The sequence below is a fragment of the Watersipora subatra genome, chromosome 10, assembly GCF_963576615.1.
Source record: "Watersipora subatra chromosome 10, tzWatSuba1.1, whole genome shotgun sequence".
Classification (NCBI taxonomy): domain Eukaryota; kingdom Metazoa; phylum Bryozoa; class Gymnolaemata; order Cheilostomatida; family Watersiporidae; genus Watersipora; species Watersipora subatra.
Genome location: NC_088717.1, coordinates 39,532,589 through 39,555,706, shown reverse-complemented (window position 1 = coordinate 39,555,706; position 23,118 = coordinate 39,532,589). Strand labels below are relative to the sequence as shown.

General features: G+C 35.3%; 3 protein-coding genes across 3 annotated transcripts; all 3 read right to left on the bottom strand.

Moving 5' to 3' along the window:
• Positions 1-4,905: 4,905 nt before the first annotated feature.
• Positions 4,906-6,774, bottom strand: LOC137406663 (uncharacterized). The gene is made up of 3 exons (XM_068093273.1): positions 6,701-6,774; positions 6,286-6,498; positions 4,906-5,338 (listed from the first exon to the last, which is right to left on the bottom strand). Exons 2-3 carry the CDS (start codon positions 6,445-6,447, stop codon positions 4,970-4,972), a joined length of 531 nt encoding a protein of 176 aa, XP_067949374.1. The 5' UTR covers positions 6,448-6,498; positions 6,701-6,774; the 3' UTR covers positions 4,906-4,969.
• A 3,147-nt stretch (positions 6,775-9,921) lies between these two features.
• On the bottom strand, positions 9,922-14,533 carry LOC137407060 (cadherin-19-like). The gene is made up of 3 exons (XM_068093666.1): positions 14,465-14,533; positions 13,668-13,791; positions 9,922-10,223 (listed from the first exon to the last, which is right to left on the bottom strand). The coding sequence occupies exons 1-3, from the start codon at positions 14,531-14,533 to the stop codon at positions 9,922-9,924; spliced, it is 495 nt and encodes a 164-aa protein (XP_067949767.1).
• A 3,007-nt stretch (positions 14,534-17,540) lies between these two features.
• On the bottom strand, positions 17,541-22,558 carry LOC137407059 (protocadherin alpha-5-like). The gene is made up of 5 exons (XM_068093665.1): positions 22,389-22,558; positions 20,667-20,841; positions 18,863-19,031; positions 18,507-18,645; positions 17,541-17,781 (listed from the first exon to the last, which is right to left on the bottom strand). The coding sequence occupies exons 1-5, from the start codon at positions 22,556-22,558 to the stop codon at positions 17,541-17,543; spliced, it is 894 nt and encodes a 297-aa protein (XP_067949766.1).
• Positions 22,559-23,118: the final 560 nt, after the last annotated feature.

Genomic DNA, 23,118 nt, shown 5'->3' with positions numbered 1-23,118 from the left:
AGAATAAATTCAGTGGCAATCGAAAAATAACGACAATTTACTGCAGAGCTGTGAAATAATCACCAGGTCCTTCAAATCAATCTCGATTTACTAAAAAACGTTGGTCTCAGATAAGGCATTCCAAGCTATACACAAATGCAGTGTTTAATGGCTACTCTAGCATGCCCAGATGCAACAAAGGTACATAGAACTCACCCCTAGAGAGTCTCATGAAGGAATGCCCAATCAAGTAAACAATGTCTTTATATATCTTTATACAACAGAGCCGGGTTCAATTGTCTTTCCTTGGCACATTCATTGTCTGTGGTGGATTAACTGCGTAATTGCTTAAGTTTGATATTGGTGCCCAGCAATTATGGCGGATGGTCTGACACTGAGATGTTAATTGCTGCTTGCCAAAGTAAAATACGATGTACGTAATATAACGTATTAAAAGATAAGGAATGACCAATTATCACAATTATTGTTTATCTCTAGTAATAAGTTCCCTAAGAATAAGAAACAGTGAAATGAACATCCATATCTAATAGCTAACTAGTGCGATTCTGTCACGCGCATTGCGATGTAATAGATACCTTGTTAACCAGTGTTACTAGTCTGATAAGACAAAAATGACTTCATAAAAAGTAACTTTTCTGATCTTTTATTTAAAAAACATGGTATTTCACTTTGAAATACTATTTCAATAGCAAGTATCAGACATAAAATACTGTTGTTAAAATATAAATGACCTCTAACTGGCAGGTTAGCAGTGGATATGTAATGACTAGATAATGTATTCAATTATGATTGCCATGACAATAAGCGTGTCAAAAAAATATTTAGATTATAAAAGCCATGAGAATAAGGACATCAATTTATCTCAATTAATCATACTCTGAGTTTTAATACATTTTTATTGCAGCCTGTGAGATAAAAAGGACTGTTAATAAAAATACCTCAATTACACCAAATTCATATCATAATAGCTTTGCTATTATGATAAAGCTTAAGTCACATAACTAGACAATATTTTTTGCCATCCTACAAGACTCTCTGGTTCTATCGCCTAAACCTCTCTGTATACTGCACAGAGTAATATCACATCGAATGACACAGAGGTAGCTAAGCTAATAGATTTCTTGCTCACGAGTTATATAAGCTAGATGTGCAGATAGGTAATAAAATTGGAACTAGGTAAACATGCTAGTTAATATTCTGGTCCCAATTATTTAGACTTAGTTAATATTCTGGTTGGTCCCAACCATTTAGACTTGACTAAAACAATACATCTACTCAAGACTGGATTTCTACTAGCAGTAATGAACCTGGTATATTATTTAAGTAAACAATAATTATCGTTAACTGTAATGCATATTTACCTATGTATTAAGATTAAAGAATTAAATTCAGATGTCATCAGAGTGCAGTAACGTGACTCATCATAGACATGGCCCTGTTACTTGCTGTCACTTAGCGTTCAAAGAATTAAGTTGCCCTAAAAACTCCAATACAAACGAACACAGTTGGAATCTCAATAAACATTTTTGGTCATATCAAACTTATTAGCAAAAATTCATAATGCATTATTTTTTATAAAATTTTACTGTTTTCTATGTTTTTGACAATCGTTTCTTTACTGATAAAATATATAAATTTAAACACGATATTCAGTTAGTTTCAGAAAACTATTGAAACTGCCACAATTATACATTTGCTGCCCTTTATTGTTAAACATTATAAAAAATCTTGAATTACAAATAGATTTTGAAAGTACAATGTGCAACTCAAATTGAATAAAAGTTGGTGCAAGTTGCAATTGAATCTGTGATTGTTAGCCTAGTATATATGACATGATATTTGTTGGCGTTTTAGAAATAATTAGCGTTAAGTAGCCATAAAAGTACATGTTACACTTGTTTAAATCAAATATGGTTTAAAATTTAAGAGTAAAAACAAGATGTCCGGGTTTGTAAGCATGAAGAGGCTAAATTTTCAATACTACTGTATAGTGTTCTATAATAAAGTTAATTATAATGATTCACTAAAATTAAGCAACGTGAATAGATATCTGTAGAAAAACATACTAAAAAGTGGTATAGAAAACTCAGCATAATAAATAACATGCTGCCTACAGGCAAATATATGGGTCCTGTTTGTTAAACCAAGTTATCATGTGTTATCTTATCTATCGCATCTACAAAAGTGTAGACGATACCCTCAAATTGTCAGTGAGTGCAAAGATAATGCAAAGATAATCCAACTATAACTTGGGAACTCCTTTTAACAACACAATGATCAGTGGTACTCAACATGAATATGAGCGTTAGCAATGCTTTACATATTCAAGCATTATTCATAAGCTGTCCGTATATTTCAACAATAGTGATGGATGCTTTTAAGTTCCAGCAGAACCTTAACGAGGTGCGTCCTGAAAAATAAGTGCATCTTGTAATGGGTGTAAGACGAGTGTAATTCTGTCCAATTTAAACTATCAATTTATTTTGTTGAGTAAAATATTATACTAGAATACTTACAAGCATATTTTTATTTCGATTGACAAGTGAGATAGACGTTGATGACTTCATATAAAAAGAAGTCATTTTTCATTATACCGCCTGAACATTTCACAATAGCCTTTTCAAGTAGTAGGGACCTAGACAGAGTATGATGGAGCAACGATAAAATTTGTTCCTTAATCTGAGTCTGATTAAAAATTCTAGTCTAATAAAAAGTCTATTAAAATATTTATCACTACCTGTAATCATAGATTACAGCTAATTAACGCTAATCATAGATTACAGCGCGATAATAAGAGCTTTGTAAAAACCCCATATGATAGCCTTCTCTTCATTATGAATCGGCTAGTTTAAAATTGACAAATACATATATTATTACAACAGCTTGTCTTGACAACACCAATAGAAAGATGAGCTGCTGAAATACAAAAAAACAATATTGACGTCTCTCCAATTATACTTCCTAGTGCACTTGGTAGTCCTGTGCATTACTTTCATTGCATTATTGCCGTGCAACGCCCAGCATTCAGTAGTCTTTACTATAATAAAAACGGTGAAGCCAGCTGGTAATCAATAGGCGTGACACAACGTCGTTACTTCATTTCAACGTCGTTACGAGTATTTCAACCAATATAATGAATATCCTCACTATTACTAATCGCCATAGTCAGTTGGACACCCAGTCTAATGGGTTGGCTTGTTTATCTGCAAACCTAGAGATTCCAAGTTCAAATCCTCTACAAAGCAGTTTTTTCGTAGCTAAAAATTTATCGCTATAACTGGACGCGCGAATGATGACAGACAAACTGAGATTTATATATATAGTTAAAGGCTGTTTAGCGAGTTGTGTCGAGATTGGTGTAATTTTTTTGTTTTCATCAGATTTGGCTAAAATGCTTGAAATCATTTTATTATACTGACCTAGTAAGCTTGGCAGTCCCGTGCACCATCAGAGATCGCAATAAGTAATCATTAAATGCTTATACCGTGAAATAGCAAGGTGGCTGAGGGGTGTAGTGGTTAGGTGCTAGACTGTAAAATGGAGGGCTCGAGTTCAATCCCCTTGTGGCACAATCTTTTCCTAATGCTTTTAGCGTGGCTATGGACTGACGAACAAACGTTGCTCTTATTATAGTAAAAACTTATAATTCATATATTTTGTTGAGTGCTTGTTTAATATCAGGCATACAAGAGATGGAGAAGTTGTCCCATAGTCATATATACTATATACAGCACACTTCATGTTTTAATTTGACTTCTATGTCTTTGTTAGAATGTTTTAACAGGTTGATGACTACAAGAGCTACTGACGGCGCAATGACATGACTACGCAAGCCATTACTGGATACAGACTCTCTACTCAAACACGTACACAAACACAATATAATTATTTAGAGTTTTATTTACAAATTGGCTGCAAACTCAGCCAACACTTCAAATATAAGTTTTTATCAAATAACTTTATAGAACATATAAAATTGTATCTACAAAAATTCAGCCTTCCAATTTTGAAGACACATCTTTATATAAAACTTTCAGCCTCTTCCAAAGCACACAACTTTACTATCTGCTATATTATGTTTCTAAAGTCTTTAAAACTCTCAATTGCATATAACATCTCGATATTGGGCAATTTTTACTTTAGCAATGCATTATGTCATCTTCTCTTCTATGTAGTAATGATTTGTTCATATTTCTCAAGTCGCCGTGGCTTGTTAGTTCTAGACTGTTGCTTCTCATCCATATATTTATCAGAGATACTTTGGTACTTTTGGCCACACTTGATGACGTGCCCGCCTCAGACACAGCACCGATTTGTTAGCGAGTTGATTACTGGGTAAAGTGAGTAAATCAGATTCTTGCAGAAGCATGAGGAATAACCATCAAGTGTTTCTATTTACCTCCTCAGGAAATGGTCCTTGATGGCTGTCCCTTAGTGATCTATGACCAATTCAGCAGTTGTTGAAGTTTTTTTATTCAAATTCACCATAGAAGTGATGTTATTTTTGGCGTAAGAACATTGCAGGCATACAGTGAGGTATTTGTGCCAATATAAGTAGTGTAGATTCCACATCAGATGTAAGCTTCTTGGGTCAACATTTTGATTATGGAATGTTACTCATATATCGTCTTTATTGACAGTCGTTCCATTTTTATTTCCTTTAGCTTTTTCTTCTCTCTTGCGCAAGGTCGGTTTAATATGATTATAAAAGTTGTGTGTCTAAGCCGAATTTTTTTAAAAACTTGATGTGATGTTGCTTAAAAACTTTGATATTAATTGCGGATGAGTTCAGAAGACATTCAAAGCTCATGAAAGTTCAAAGTTTTATATTTTGGTATGCCTAATAAAAAAATGCTGGCACCCAGCCAGAGCTGACAAACTCTTCAATGAATAAAATAGAAAAAGGAATAGCTAAAGTGCTGCATATAAAAGTAAAAATAGAAACTTGCGTTCCATAGACAAAAGGGTATTACGAGCGAGAGGATTCCGACACTCCTTGATCACTGAGGTCAACATCTTCATGTACACTTGTTCCACTGTCATCTTCTTGGTGATCATGAGACCAGCTCACATCGGAATTGGCTAAGCAATACGAACATTTTTGGAAAAGATAGTTGCTGTCATCAACAACTTCGGCATCTTCGACACTGAAGACAGCACAACTGCTGTAACTTGTATTTACATTAGAGGGTTCTTCGTCAAGAGAGAAGGTAGAAAGATTGGCGACTACTTTGAATGAATTTTGATTTTTGTAACTCTGTGGAGACGAAGCAACACTTCTACTAGAAGTAGGTGAGATATTGAGAGATACGCATCCACTGTCTGGGTTGGATGGATTCTACAATCAGTTGCAATATTATATGATCATTGTTTAAACCAATGCTAAATGGTATATGGCTAATAGTAAACTAACACAATACGATTGTACAAAGACAGAATATAATTTTAAAATTTGTCACAAAGTAGCGAACAAGTTTTTCTCCTCTAATCTATTGCTGCCAATCATTCCTGATAATGACATGATTTTGACTGGTGCTCGTGAGTAATTAGTCATAAAAATGAAAGCGTACTTCTTTTAGCCTGGGCTGCTTTATTAAATACAGTTTAGAGTAAGTAAAAGATGATTTCAGCGTGTACAACAAGCGGGCAGAGGTTATTTTTTAAAAGAATTGGCAAATTTTAGATTTTAATATGTTACTTTACAAAAAGATTAAGGGTTATAATTTGCTAAACAGATTGGTTGTCATGTTAAAACAGGTACCAACTGTTTCTTTTATTCGCATTCTTATTGTACCAAGTTCTTTGCTGTTTTCTCAAATAAAGCCATTTAAAAAGATACACACAAGGTAAGTAACACGAGTAACATATAAATGATAAAAAGTAAACAAACTTTTATGAATGACTCAGACGCCAACTACTAGCCAGTACTACACAATTCAGGCAGCAAAACTGCCCTTTTGTATGCAGAAATGATGGTTCCCACCATCGCTGAACATACTTCAACTTTCAAACAAGATATCTCAATTATTGCTACAAATTAGAAGCTATTTTGAGTTTTGGGGAATGTAAATAATACTAGTGCTATGAACCCCGCATGCAAAACCGTCTTGAAAATCGTAGCAACTGGGTGATCTAACAATGATCACATTAAAATCGCCCTGTCGCGCTGCCACTTAAAGCATCGCAGTTCAAGGTCACTCCACCGATTACGCTTTGGTCTTATTAAAGAGTTTAGTAGTTGTCAAGCAGATCCTAGCTTACTAGAAATTGACAATATATACATACTTTTAGCTGAGTAGGTGGACCTCGGAGATCATTTTGGTATGGCTTATGGGAAGACTTTATGTGAAGTGGCTGGTGCTGACCAGAGGAAGCAGCTGATGACACAGTTGAGCCATCAAGCATCTGAGGAAAAGGGTGAGTTTTGTTTTCAGCATTACGGTGCATCCTTGGCTGTACTGGTTCTCCGCGATTATAGATGCAAGACACCTGCCGCTTCTACAAGAGATGGAAATTAGTCCATGGCTTGATATATATATGTAAATATTACTATAATAAATAAATGCTGTAATAAACTATATTAAATAACAAATCGGAAGGAAAGTTTAAAAAACTAAACGACACAAGATCTCGGCTAACTTCAGTGTTTCATATTGCATAAAATAGAAAAAATATCTGAGGATAAGCGTGTTTCACCAACCTGCTTTAGAACTTTGACATAAGCAACAGAGCCAAACAAAATGACAGCCGCTGTGGCAGCTAATGATGCACCAAGGATGATGGGAAGGTCTGTGGTTTGTCGAGGCTGGACATGAGAGGATGTAGAACTTGACTCATCTGTGACTAGTACAATGATGTCTATTGAATCAGAGTGCTGTGCTGTGTCATAAACTACTACCGTGAGCAGGTAAGAGCTGATAGAGGTCTGTGGCAGAGTCTTAGTTAGAAATATTTCGCCAGATTCCTTGTCAAGCTGGAATAATCCATTCTGATGTTCTGTAAGTAAGTTTCAAAGAATATTTCAGCTCGAATAGACCATTGCGATTCTTTTTTAATCACTTCTAGACTAAGCACCAAGCCTGACAGAGTTTAACAAGTTTAAGAATATTGTATAATAATAGGTACAGAAGTTAAGCGACTAAAAAAATTCATGCATTACTATTGGTTGTCAAAAGTAACTCAATGAGAGTCTCGATAAATTAAGGTAAGTCTCAAAATTGGAGTTGATAAATGTAATAAGGAATGGTAATTACTGTCTCATGCTGCAAATTGGTACACTTATTATCTGTATTAATCCTATTATAGATTTATGCTTTTCTAATTAGAATCATCCAACTAAAAATTTACCTAAGCAAATCGAATGAGTTATCATGACTCTCAGACCAACTCTTGAGAATACGATGCCTAAAATGCCTAATCAGCATGAAGATTAAAAACACTAATAGCGTATATACTTTAATATCAGATGACTTTCAAACGCAAAATAGATTTTATCAAACCAAAGGGCTAGCTTTAGCTTATACACGCATGAATCTAGCCAAAAGACATGACACCAGTTCTCAGATAAGACAATATCACTGATCAAACACGCTGCCAGAACAATTAAGACAGCACCAAATAAAGTCAAGCCTGAAAGACTTCCCTTTATAACTTCATCAGTTGTTTTAATTCTACATAATCATGTAGAGTTAAAACAAACGATGTTTTAAACCGAGTGTAACATATTCATGTTTAACCAAATACATTGCGTTTACTCTGCAACATGCCATCTCACTTTATCAATCACCTATCACCAGTCACTTCATATAACATTAGTCATGCTTTAGTCATAGTCTGACTAAAGCATGACTGATGTTTAGAAACTAAAACGAAACCACCAACTACGAAAAGAAACTACAAACATCTTTGTTTGTATTTTATTTTTTGTGTAAGTAGCGGCAGAACGTCAACCACGCTCTAAAATATATCATTTCCCAATATACGCTGTTGTTATTAGCTCGAACAATATGCTATGGACAGGGGAGTTAGCTAAGGCGAAAGTTTATACAAAGTTGTTTCATTATGGGGCATTTCTTCAAGATCAGCCGTTATGTGAAAATATATATGGTAAACTCAGCAAGAAAAATTTTAATAGTATAAATTTGATTCAAAATACGGTCTACAGAATTTTGATCTCTAAAGCCTGGTTCTCGTATCGATTGCGAGACTCCGGCAGTAACTTGTGCAGCAAAACGTTTGCGACGCTAGGCTCGGCGGCATCTGTTCACATATAAGCTGCATCGCTAAACATAATAGCGTAATCAAATAAAATGTTCGCTCGCCATGCCGTTTCTATAATGGTGACCTTTACCCGTACAGTGCATTTCGGGAAGGTTTTGCCGGCGGCCTTTTTTGCCTGCGACATTCAAATTTGCCTGCGACGAAAATTGAACAGCGCTAAACTATTGCGATGCCGGCGGCAACTACCGGCAGTTCCCGGCGCGTAGGTTCCCATTTCACCGCTAATAGCCTGCGGTGCTGTCGTCGGTGCTTTGCGACCTATATAGGAACCAGGCTTTATACACTACCACTTACCATCAATAAGTTGATAGCGAAGCTTGCCATGATCAGACGAATCCAGATCAGAAGCAATCAATGCGCCGATAGGCTGCTCAGTTGAGCTCGAATATGTTAAGTTGAATGTTGTGTTAGTAGGAGTGGTGAAAAATGGAGAGTTGTCATTGATGTCTAAAACTCGGATGCAAACTCCCACTGAAGAGGTCAGTGATGGCCTTCCTAAATCTTGGGCTAACACCGTCAGCTAAAACAGATTGAGATGATCACAGCTAGTTATGTGCCTACGCTTTAGTATTTATAATAATAGAAGCAGTAAACATGTCCAAGAGTTGTAGTATTTTTAAGCAGATAGTCTGCAGGTAGGTGTTGAGGAGGCTGGTTCTTAAGAACCAGACAGAGCCTTGAAACCAAATATGCTAGCGACCCGGAGGAAGGTGCGGAGCATATGAGTGTGAAGTTTGTATAAAATCGAATAAGAAACGTAGACAGACAAAAACAAAGTAAGATTTATTAATCTAGCTTCTTTGGTTCTCAAAATTCATAATTAGTTGTTCCTGACAAACACTGAAGGTGAAAACACACTAGGCGATATTTAGCGCGATATCGCGCTGCGTGGCGCCTATCTGTGCTAGAACTCGCTCAGCGAGCTCATGCGGAGCGATATCGCTAAACATTCTCATCACCACTTTATCCCACTTTATCACTAGTGAGACGCATTTCGATTGGTCGGTTTTTCCCAAAATGAAATTTTATAGCGGGTAATTATTTCTTATTAATGTTCATCAACGTACAGCAGCAACATTTTGCTATTTTGTTACGATTGAAACCTCATCAGAACGAACACTGGATAGTTCATAAATTTAATAAAAGCACTCCCAGTCCTGGACGACATAACACAGAAAAATTTTAAAAAACCCAGTTGAAAACCAGCATTTGAAGTCAATCGTTCCGCAGGTTGACCATCTTGGGAATGGTAAATATTTAATATATTAAATATAAAAAATACTATAAAGTAAACTATATATCAAAATCATAAAATATCACTGCTAAAATAAATGAATCACTTTTTCTTATGTGTTTTTGTAGTGTACAATCCGTGAAAGTGAGATAGGCCTAATAACAAAAGTGGAAGTTGTTTATGTCGTTGCCTAGACGGCGCTATATTGACTTACCTAAATTTATTAACAATTCCGAAGAAACTAATGATACGGAATTTTATTGGCAGTTTGTGAGAGTGCCCACTATATCGTTTGCTGGTGAACCGCTCAAGTGTGCTTAGGCACACGCCAGCGATATCTCCGCCCTTCTCATGACGCATGCCATATAATCGTCTAGTGTGGTCAGACCTTTACCCATATGCAGCACTTAATTCCTACTTACTTTGTATTCATCAGCTGTTTCTCTGTCTAATGACTGAAGAGATAGAACAACTCCCGAGTTTATCTCCACATCAAATAGTTCACTCTCTTCACTAAGACTGTACGTGATAGATGCGGCTCCCCTCTCATCGGCATCACTAGCAAACACCCGACCAATAGTGCCACCTGGTGCTGACTCTTCGACCTCAAAAAGGTAAGTCAGCTGACTGAAGACTGGTCGATTATCATTGATGTCAGTAAGATGAACCCTTACCAGGGTTGTAGCTGAGAGAGCTGGTACACCACTGTCTAGAAATATACAACAAATAGAGCTACATAAGGATAACTATAGTAGTCTACACTAAAATCTAAACTGTACTATAGAAGATTATTAAGTTATTTTAGGCTTAGCAATAAGCTACGCTATTGTTCAAACTACAGTCAAACATGGATAACTCGCCCACGGATAGCTCGAACACATGGTTAACTCGAACGGTTTTTTTGGTCCATTCCCACGTAATGATAAATTGCTATAGATAACTCGAACTCAACACTGTTGACTCGAACTGTTTTCTGCCCAACGGCTACCGAAACGGTTGTTATCGCTTTAGAAAATCACTTTATTCCAAGCCATAGAGGTAAACCTCAACTTTTCGTAATTCATAAGCGTCGTTATTACCACCGTCAGCAAAATATTTTTGTCAACGACTTTTCTAAAGGTTTGGTGAATTTTTATTTTTACCAAACATCCGCTTAGCGATCGCCTTTCGGAAGCATGGAAAAGTGAAGTAATCTTTGCATAAACTTCAAGAAAAATCGGCAAAATTGATCATGGGTAAAACGCTCAAAAGAAAAAGATGTCTTTTCTTTTGAGCATTTCAACAACGATCAAGTTTTGCCAATGTCAATCTAAAGCCTGGTTCCCATATACGTCGCAAAGCGCCGGCGACACACCGCAGGCTATTAGCGATGAAATGGGAACGTATGCGCCGAGGACCGCCGATTATCGCCGGTAGTTGCCGGCGGCATCGCAATAGTTTAGCGCTGTTCAAATTTCGCAAACGGCCGCAGGCAAAACCTTCCCGAAATGCACTGTACGGGTAAAGGTCACCATTATAAGAACGGCATGTCGAGCGAACATTTTATTTGATTACGCAATTTTGTTTATGATATTATTAACGATGTGGCTTTTATGTGAACATTAAACTGCGCCGAGCACCGCAAGTGTTTTGCTGCGCGATATTACCGCCGGTGCTTTGCGACGTATATGGGAACCAGGCTTAAAAAACGTCCTGGCAATAACATCACCTCAAACAACAAACCAATCTCAAGTGATAAAAAAATCTCTATACTTTTTGATAAAAATGTTTTAAACTACATTAGAAGCATTTAATTTGAAACAAGCCAATTGTGCTTTTTATTTATATTATAGTTTGTATATGTACATGTATGTATCTACTAATAAATAAGTAAATACATGGACTTGTGACAGTGTTCCGATAACTTGAACGCTCTGATAATTCGAACACTTTCACTCGGTCCCGTGAAGTTCGAGTTATCCATGTTTGACTGTATTTATAAATTTACATGTAGCTCCAAACTTCGTGTTGAGAACTTTTTATATAATCATTCACTTAAGCAATATATAAATTGATATATAAATATATATAATATAAGTATTTATATAACATATATATAAATATATGAAGACCACAACGGAAAAACCAGTTATGTCACACTTTTGCAGTTTCGTGAAAATCAATTTTTAAGATTTGAGACTGGATCACGCAATCAAAATACAGCTTATGACAAGTATATGTAGGTTTATTGACATATACATAGTTTGGTGCTTATAAAATAACATTTTTGACTCAAAATATTGGTTTTTTTGTAACTCAGTGGTCAAAAATGAACATGCATGTTGGCAACGGACATCACCTATTTTTCCATTTGAATGCACTAAAAAATGTTTTTCCCAATAAAATCTTTTATTTTTTTAACTTTAAACAATTTTTAACTATAATATAAGTACTGTAACACAACCAGTAATTATTAGCAGTTTAAAGTTTCACTACAATGTCTAAATTTCATCACTCTCTGCTGTCACAACATCACTGGTTGTAAAATTGTCAAAATATGGTTGATTCTCGAGTTTGCAAAATTGTTTAAGGACCTGCTAATCTCGGTATTTTGCTTTGCTGACTGGCAATCAACTGATGGTAATGATAGTTGATTGAGTTCAATGAGGAAGCTTAGACGTTTTTGTAATAGCACTCTCGATGTAACTGCCATTTCATGATTTCCATAAAATGCCATGAGCTTGCTTTCCGTATTCGCAGCTTTCCTTTCACGAATAGGCCTAGTTTTCATTGGGCAAGTTGTCTGGTATATCTGTTTAAGATATTCTGTGTTATTAAAGAACTGTTAAGATAAATAAGATAACATAAATTAAGATGACTGTTAAGATAAATTGTATTAAAGAGTTTAGGATGTTTGCGAGCATTTCAAAACAACTTTACCCATTTAGATGGTAGATCTACATCTGACTCCCAACTCACTGCAGTCATGTCTCAATCACATTTTATGTAAGAATGTTCACACATTGAATAGCTAATTGTGATCTTGTTAAAAAAGGTTTTATCATGCACAAGCCAATGAAAATAGTGAATGAGTGTGTAGTTTTTGTTCTGTCCAGCGTATCAATCACAGAACGAATCTAACTGCACTACTTCGAGACCTATTTGACTTTCAATGGGGCCTTCTTCTTTCTACTTTACACACAGTTATTAGCAAAGATAAATAATTGTTTTGTAATCTTTGTAGTGTAAAATTGATTAAAATCAGTAAACAACTTCTGCCTATCATCTGCACGCAATTACAAAGCATGTTTACCGTTTGCATCAGCAATTTTCTCTTGTTGTGAGGTTAGAAACTTTTGCTTTTTAGCTTGCTTTTGTGCACTACCATATTTTCTTTGTTTTTCTATGCTTCTCAGTTTATTCTAAAGACTCGATCTATTTCCAGATGCCATCATTATTAAAAATAATTTAACGCACAAGCACTCGTTACGCATCGATCGTTTGTGCTAGCTAAGCAACATTAAACAATGCAAGACCGCGTTAACAAGCAAAACGCTCTTTGATTGGTTAACTATTAGACTTAGCCGATTTTTTTATATTACGGCTTGGACATCTCCTGTTTATTCATTTGAGCATAAAATTTAAACACAGTTTTTCATAGGATAACACTGGTTTTTTCCAAATTTTTAATTCACCATACAATAATTCTACAGTGCCAAAACTACAGGTAGGCAGCAATAACTCCAAAACAACCAAAATGTGACATCACTGGTTTTTCCATTGTGGTCTTCATATATGTATTTTATATATATAAATCATTTAGCATAACAATATCAAGCTGCAAAGATCATTAGTTGTCTAAATCTATAAATTTGACTCAAAGAATTTCAATATTTCAATAAGTGTTTTACAATTAATCTCTTACAATCCATAAATGACAGTTTTAGTTTGTAAACAAGTTGAATTGAATTTCTGGTTTAAGCATCTGGCATGGCAGTGGAATTTTATTAATACAAAGCATGTGATTCAAGCTATATACTAGTGTTGTTCTTTAATGAATATGTTAGAAATGTTTAATATATAGCAAATGAGTCGCTCTTCAAGTTCGATTGATAAAGGTTAAAGCAACTAAGGTAAAAGTGACAAATGATAAACGAGCAGGTCAAAAACTTACCGACTGCCTGTAGTGTAAACTGAAACTGTGAGACTGTTTCAAAGTCAAGTGGCCCAGCTACTTGGATAACTCCAGTTACGGGATCAACAGCAAAGGGTAACTCTGAGTCAGCAGTGAGTCCATACTGTAAAAGGTATAAGGGTATACCTAAAGAAGTATTCATAACAAAGAATAATGTTAACGAGTTTAAACAACTTGTAAATCACCTGTAACGAGAATAGCATGTTAACAGATTTGAATTTCTTCGCACCTTCAACTAGCAGTGAAAAAGTTTCTTCTAATTTTCAAGCATTTAGACTGGGTGATAGCATGAGAGCTCCTTTTATTTATAATAGTACCCATCAATACAATAATATACATGTATATCTGACGAAAGGTAAGTAAATTAAACACCTTTTATTAAAAACTCCCTTCTTTCAATCAACAATTTAACCCTGTATTCAAATTATAAATATAGCTTTTTACTTTTATTTCATACTTTATCGTAACCTCTAAACTCGACAGGTAGTTTGGAGTTGGAAAACTTTGGCTGTGCCCGTAAAAAATACTCAATAAATGATCTTTTTCTGGCTTATTCAATATTATTTCTACTCACTTTTCTGTGATAAAGCACAGAGAATAATTATCTGCCCAATTATTCCAAAACGCTGGAAGTCAGCCAATTGGTGTTAGAAGGTTGGTTCCCTAAGCTAAATGAATCTCTTTTTCCAACCTCAAACTATGGTTTGTACAAACACAGCTCTCATTATAGTAAAGATTTAGCTGTTAACTTCCGTTTTACAATTGTTGTTCGTTACGAGTAACCAGTCCACAATTGTAGGCGCATTCATGGCGGGTTTAAGTTGTGAATCGTAAGTATGCGTCATGCCCAGAAAAACTTACAGTGATCCGAGCATTGTCTCCAGAGTCTACATCTGTAGCTTGTACGCTAGCGATGGTTGTCCCCACAGTAGTGTTCTCTGGTAATTCATAGACACTGTATGTTGAGCTTTCAAACACTGGAGTGTGATCGTTGATGTCTATTACTTCTACCTGAAAATAGTTATGATATTTGTGAAGCCCGAAAAGCATAACTTGAATTGAGAAAAGAGAAGAATATGATTAGGTTTGGAGTATTCAATGCTGATAGTTGAACTCTTAGTGTTGGAAGGTAGTTAGCTGAAGGAAATGTTGATGTCTGTTTACATACCGCACTTTTTGGACTATCAGCCGCTACTTTTCCTGATGTTTCGAGCCATGCGGCTTATTTAGAGGCTGCGGCTATTTTGTAGTTTTTTCTTTTACCACTAGGGCACATTAACTGAAATCTCCGACTAATGCGCCCCTAGCGATCAAAGAAATAATCGAAACAATGCCTAACAGTACTGTTTCGTTAGGAACTGAGTTTAAAGTGTCGGAAATACGGAACAGTGCCGAACAGCTCTGTTCCATTTTAAACAGCAAAGTTGTTGCCGTGTTAAAAAGCGCCGTCATGAGTTCTGCGGCATATACAAAAAGTGTGGCCTATGTATTGTTTTATTATCAGTTTTTTTAAAACAAAGCAGATGTGGCTTATATAGGGATGCAGTTAATAGTCAAAAAAGTACGGTAAATGTAACAAATATTTGTTAAGATGAGTATATAATCTACAGAATCTTCTTTTAAATTTTCCGCCACCACAAATTGGTCAGATGTGATTCAAACTACCGACTTCCCGATTATAAGCCTTACCGTTATGACCTACAGTTATAAGCTGGCATAATAAACAAAATCTACAGAAGATAAAAGTAAAAAATCTAAAACCAAATTTTGGGTTCCATGAATTTTTAAAGCTTCTGACTAAAGCCTAAAATAACAACTTGCACAAGTTCAGGACTAAAATACAGATAAGCGAACTTACGTCTATCGTAATTGTGTTAGATTTTGATGGAGAGCCATTGTCGGTACATATGATGTCAACATCACACTTAGCCAGCCCTTCCCTATCCAAATCAGCGCTGACGGAAAGAATATATTCAGTTTCAAGATGAAAGCTCAGAGAGAATAGGGAGGATGTAGTCTGACAGATCACAGTATTATAAGCTGAACTGATGTCTGCATCAGTCACTGTTATATGAGCCACAAATGTACCGATGTCTGAGTGTTCCTCTACCTGCAAAGATGATGAAAAATTTTAACCAAACCAAGCATAACCAGTTTAGACTGGCAAGCAGCGGGTCAGCGATTCAAGCCATGCTATGAAATGTCAGGGAGGGGAAACAACCCTGACCGAAAAAATGAGGCAGGCAGCAGGAAGCAACTTTTGTACACTCTTAAGTAAACTCAAGGAACGTAAAATCTAAGCAAGTGGAAAAGATCATGGCATGAGGGATAAAGATAAACTTTTAAAGATAAATTTACATAAAATTGTAGTAAATTTTATCAGAAAGGATTGATATTCTTCTATCATATACGATTGTTTTTTTATGTTTGAGTTGATCTGACTGCCAGGATGTTTCAAGATTAAAATGGATCAAATTTAATTGCGATAACATGCTCAAAAGAAACATACGTGTGAATTAAGGTCACTAGCCGTCATCGTTACGATAGCGAATATCGATTATTGCATTCACATTGAAGCATGTCACGTCTCTATTCTGTCAGTCTTTTGGCAATTATAGACATCATTATTGCACTTTCATTTGATCTGGGCATTTTAATCGTGATCAAGTTTTGAAGATTTTAAACTGGAAACATCCTAGCAGTCAGATAACCTCAAAAACATCGAAAACAATCACAAATGATAGAAGAATACCGATACGTTCTGATAAAATCTACTAAAAATTTGTGCCGGTTCATCTCACCACTGCGGATCTCACCTGCTGTGTATTGTTAAAGATCATGATTTGAAGAACCTACCTACGGCAGAATACTCTCAACCAAGATATTCTGCTAAAATATATAACTCACTTCTTATGAAATAACAAAACAAACTCATGAAATTGATACAATGAAAAACTTTGGTCTGTTCTATCACATGGATGAAAAGGAACTAACCTTGACAGCATTGTCCTCTTCAGCTGTAGAGTATGATATGTAAGGAGCATGATCATTAACATCTTCAACATCGATATAAACAACAGTCATAGATGAGAGACGTGGGCTGCCTGTGTCATATGCTAGGACCTTTAGTGAGTGGTTTGATATAAGCTCATAGTCTAGCTGTAGCCTCACAGCAATCTCCCCTGCAGATTAATAAGCAGTCTTGTCCAACAGCACAGAAACAATTTTAAAAGAATGAAATAAAATAAAAGTTATAGTTAACAAATAATACTACAGTTAAGAATGCTAACTGGTTAAAACAATAGCTAGTAATTAGCCTTTGGGAGTCTGTTGAAGAATAAATATGAATCAAATGTGAATCAAATATTTCAGTTTAACAGTGAATGCAATCAATTAAACTTTTCAACAGCAAAAGTTAAAGATATCATATCAATAACTTGCAGGTTAAATGATACAGTTAATGATAACAGTATCATTTAACATGCATAAGTGATTATTTAACATGAAGTGATTATGTCATTTTACTATTTTTTGCTGTTGACAAAGATTTCTTCATGGCAGAAGAATTTATGAAAGCCATTCAGTTAGTTTCAGAAAAAATTTTGAAACCATTCACTGTTAAACATTAATTGCAATTTTTTTACCAGGTTTCAACTAAAACCTGGTTTTAAAATCATTAAGCTAGATTTAATGGCAGAGTTGGATAAAAATTGTGCCAGTTGCAATTAAATTAGTGGTTGTTCACCTAGGATATCTGCAGTTGAACCTGGTTTAAATGTGGTAAATTTATAGAAATTCAAAAGTTAATTTAAGCACCTAACAGCCAGTTTATGGTAAACAAAAAGGAATCAATTACTTTGACTCACCAGTTTCTTCATATATTTCAAAATGAGAGTTGGCTTTCCTTTCATCTAGAAAGTATTTAACTTGGTTGTTAGCTTCGGAAACATCTTTGTCGACTGCTGTAACTCGGGTAATAACCGTGCCAACGGGAATATCTTCTGCAACTGCTATTCTGTAGGAGTCTTGGAGAAAAATCGGTCTGTTGTCATTTACATCGCTGACTATGACAGTCACTGACAGCACCGAGACGCTAAAACAGTTAATAAAATGTATAATTATTCTTGTATAAGTTGTGTTTCTTATTTAATATAGGTTTAACAATTGACCTTTTGTACAGAAACCAAAGAACAAAACTAGTAAGAAATCGTAAAACTTTGATTTAAAGAAATAGACATGTATACTAATTTTACATTCAGCGATAGTGTAGCGAAACCTGGTTGCGTCAGTGCCAAAGCACTATGCTGGGCCGACATGCAGATCATGTTTTCATAGGACGCTATATTAGAGCGATAGTTGAGTGACGCCTCATGTCAAGACATTTGTCTCCATAGGAAGCAACACGAGAGCAAGACCTAAGTGCACGCACAAGTACGTCACCATTAGTCACTAAGGCTGATCTATGGCACAAAGACCGCATGAGTGTTTCTCTTGGAAACATCGACGCTGAATGACGACAGAATGAAAGCAACACAGCTGTTTCCATGATGGCATTTCAGCGCCACATGGGGATGTGTCACTACCCTATGGCTGCATGATAACTTAGTAGTAGGTACTAAATACTACTACTAACTAATACTACTACTAACTACTATTACTATTATTACTACTACTACTGCTATTACTACTACTACTACTACGATTGGCCAGAATCAACGCAGATATTTTTGCTACCCCTCCTGTCACTCACTCATCTTTAACTTAAAGTTAAGCTAATCGCTTGACTTTAAGAAAATGGCTAGCTATGCAGCAACTTACCTCGAAGGATTCTGTAAAGAAAATGCCTCGATAGCGAAGTTTACCCGTCCATAAACCTCACAATCTAAATATCCGGTGAGACTCACTTGTATAGTGTTTTTAACGATTTTTTCTATCTTTACAGATAATTCAGCAGGGACTAAAAATACAGAAAATACGTTTTATAGGTGTTCGAATGTAAGACAAGAAGCTATCTTGAAAAACAGCAAAACAAGGTGAACAAAAGTGTCAACAAGTGTTTCTTTAATATTGACATTTTTGACAAGCAATATTTTATGATGCACAAATATTTGGCAAAGAGCTAAGATTGCTCAACTAAAATAAAATATTCAGACTGATAGAAAATATTTAATTACCTGAGAGTGGAACTAAGCGATAAGCAGTATCAGTGTATTCCTGACTATCAAGATCGATTGCAGTAGGAAACTTTAAAACTGTGTCAAGGTCATCTCCTTCAAGTAGTGTCAAGGTCTGTGTTGTTATGGTAAACATTGGTAAGTTGTCATCTATGTCTTCTATGATAACCTACAATGTAGAGAGTGTACAATGAAAGGTATCAGTGAATCAAGGGATTTGTACAAAGTCTAATCCCATGAATATGGTGAGCAAATTCGATTTTAGATTTTAGAATGAGCATTTTTAATACTTGCACAGAGTTAGTCATCTACAGAAAAGAATTTAGACGTTCTGAGGGTATTTAAAGAAGTAAGTAACGTTTATATCAAATAGACAATTGTAAGTTCCATCAAATGGCCTGTCATTTAACCAAAGTTGATCTCCTAGCAGATTCTAAGACTGAAGTTTCGAATGTCCTAAATTTTTCTTTTATGACAAGTCTCGTGTCATAGTTTAGGGATGATACTTTAAACTTTCACAGCGAGAGTTGTAGGTGATGCTAGCCACAATAAAAAAATATCGGGATTGAACATATTCAAGGATAATGATAAAAAATGGACGAAACATGCTGTTATATGTTTATCTACATGATAAGAGTAAAGGAGGAAAAATACCATTAGCTTAGTGACTTCAAGCACACTTATACATTTACTAACTAATACTGAAGATTCGTCACAACTTGTTGTATTTGAATATTTGCGAATGACCAAATAATGCTCCAGAATTGTTAAACTAAACATTTTTTGAACTCCAAGACATATGCCAGGAAAACTAATTTTTTATTAAACTAACATTAAACCAAAACCATTGAAAACCTCACAATTCTAGTCAATTTTAGTTTCCTAAGCATTATATATTTGTGGGCCAATAAATATGGTTGAAATATGCAAGATTGTTTCAACCCTGAACAGATACCTGCGCCACCTGCTATTGAAACCATGAGACCTCAAGGCACATGCGTTTTCATGATTGAGTGATTTACAGCACCAATCTTTACTCACTATTAGATTAAAATAGACAGCGACAGCACTTGTTGAACTCAAAAAAGAAACTTAACTGTTTTTATCGGCGACTGGAACTTGATGTAATATGCTAAAGACCCTCTAAAATACTAGTTACATTTTTTTGGTGAGCTTCAGTGTGAGCTTGGTGAGAAACTGCTCCTGCAACTGGCTTATTATAGCAAAACTGATTGTTGACAAGAAGGCAGTTCATTAACTGTTCAACCTAACGATTATTAGAGTATTGGTTTGAACAAGAATTCGTGTTCAGATTTACAAGCTAACTAAACTATAACCTACATGTACATTTGTATGATAATTTTATTAGTTCAAATGAAAGAGGAGGCAACTCTTAATTTGTGCGTTGCTACTAGTAATGAACGGATGCTCATTGTTTGTTAAAGGCCTACCCAAATTTGCTAACTTATCGTTTGCGAAGAATTCAGTGAACAATCCACAAATCGGGTTATTATTTCAAAATGCATGTAATTTTACTAGCAATCTTCAGTTGAGCATCTTTCTAGCATTATTTTAGAATTCTAAATTCTTTTTTCAAATTTGTTATCAACTATTGTATGATAATCTGTTCACAATTTACAACAGATTTCCCCACATGATCAACACGTAAAAATTGGTAGTTGAGGCACTAGTTATTCACAAATCATTTGTTACTGGAGTGGCAAGCGATGAAGCCTTTAGGAGCTCAGGCTAAGAGACCTTCTAATATCTAAAAAGTCAGGATTAAAAATCCAGCAGTACTTACAGTAAGCCTTGTGATATGATATTGATGTCTTTGGATAGCAATGATGTCTACATGGAGAATGCACTCTTCAACACCTTGATTACACACATCCTCTCGGTCTATTCTAGTCTTTGTACTGACTACTCCTTGTCTCAGACTTACGTTGAAGTATTCTGATGACCCCAGCACTTTGTATCTACAATATTAAAGCTTGTACAAATTTCTTGCCATGGTCTAGAGTCACCAAAACATGGATTTGTTGATCTGTTTTTCTTGCTAGTTTGATTTAATTTTTACTATAATAAAAGCCGTGCCCGCCCATCCGTCTGTTCGAAGTTATGCTCAGAGTGTTAGGAAAAAATTGCCTCACAATGGAATTGAACTCAGATACACTAGTCTCCTGACCTGCATACTAACGGCTACACTCCTTGGCCGCCTTGTAATTTCACAAACTAATTAAGCACATAGTGATTACTCATTATGATTACCCACAGTGCACAGGACTGCCAAGTGTACCAGTCTTTCTAACACTTGCCAGTTTTTCTAACACTTGCCAGTTTTTACCGCTACAGTACTACTACATGTATAATAATAAAATGCTGTAACACACTTTTAAAAGGCCTCCTAAAGTTGGAGATAGCCATGTTTTACAGCATATTTAGCTTCTCAAAAAACAAAAGCAAAATATATCAACGTGTTTCCAAATGAGATTTCCTTTGAAAATGAAAAGGTTTAAAAAGCATTAAAAAATAACAGCAACTATCATCAAAGTACTCCCTCTAGGTAGCAGATGCAATGAGAACAATGAGAACTAGAGACGACAGTTATTAGGTAGCTCAATTTCATGTCTGGATGTCATACTCTGCATTGACAGTGGTCCAAAAACAACTGCCTTCTCCCTCTCCATGAAATCATTAAGACTATACTTAGCATATGTGTGTAGCTTTAGGATATTGCTTGACAACCTTTAAACATTGCTTGAAAAAATTTTTTCATTAGCCTCGTGAATGCTTAGAATTGAGCTCAAACATATTTTAAAGAGTGGAAAGGATTATAGTTTTGGATTAAATTGGATTCAAGATCTTCTCTATTACCAACTCTCTAGTATCAGATTATACAGAAACTGCTTGAGTTGTTAACCTTATGTTTAGTGTGAAAGTCCCCAGTTCACTCATTGAGTAGCTGGTACAACAGTTATTAATAGAGTTATTCAAATACAAGCATATACTTTAGCAGAACAATTAGACAAGTTCAGTGGTTGTCTTAATAATCCAGTAAAATTTATAACTATTTCATAAGTAGGCATTTTGATTGAAAAAATTCATTGCCATCTTATGAGGTATAAAAAGGCAGCTAACTGCATAAGTATTTTTATAGCCAAAGCATCGCAGCCATGTGCAAGACTTTTACATCAGGAACTGGTTATGACTAAACCTTAAAAAATTACTGCACCTTAACTCTCACATATCCTAATCCAATGAATTATTTAACAATATGACAAGCATACATGTGTATTCAACCTGGTTAAGGAATTGTCTAGACCTGAGCTGAAGCTCTAGATATGTCAACTCTCACTTAGTTAGTTTTGAAAAGCGTATTAGTTCATATGATGGTTGATTATGATTTTAGTTGGTACAAAGAGGTTGTGTGAGGACTAGATAGGCAGTTACCTAAAGTTTACATGAAACAATAGAAGAAAAACCAAGCGGTATGTTTCAGTTATTTAATCAACTATCTCCATACCTAATTCTGTCTTTAGTCATGTTGTATGAAAGTGGTAAACTCTCTATCGCTGAGAGATCGACAAGGATGACTCCTGCTTCCTGTTCCTCGATCAGGTGTATCTCTATACCACTAGTGATCAGCCACAAAGTCACGAATATCCACAAGGTGGCTCTAGTGCGGTCCCACATCGTAAGATATTAGCTATTGATAGTGTCAAAATGAGTCAGAGGTATGTAAGCGTTGGCCTGTTCTTATGAAGGTCATCAACTTGTAATAAACTAAAATAGTGGATGACAATTCTCTATGTAATAAATTACACTAGCTTTTAAAGATAATTAAATAAATGGTAAATAATACAAATGACAATATCAGCAGTTAACCAAAAGAATAATAGTAACAATGGAGAGAAATTGAAGAAAGGTTAGTCGTGAGACAAACTTATTGGTCTCAAGTTGAGAAGGTGCATCCAAAATTGAAATTTATAAAATAAAATAATTTTTAATAGAAAAAAAAGTGAAAAAAACTACTAAAACAGACAATTTTGCTATATTAAAGCTGTAAGTTATTTGTTGAGACTTAGAAGGTAACACAGAGCTAGGCAAGCTATTCTCAACTCTACAGACACTACTGCCATGTTTAGACTTCTGCATAGCACTGCTTACCAATGTAGAACTCACCTCTATGTCCTCTCTCAGACTAATGTCCTAGTGGTGAGTCTCTATCTATCTTTATACACCGGTAGACAATT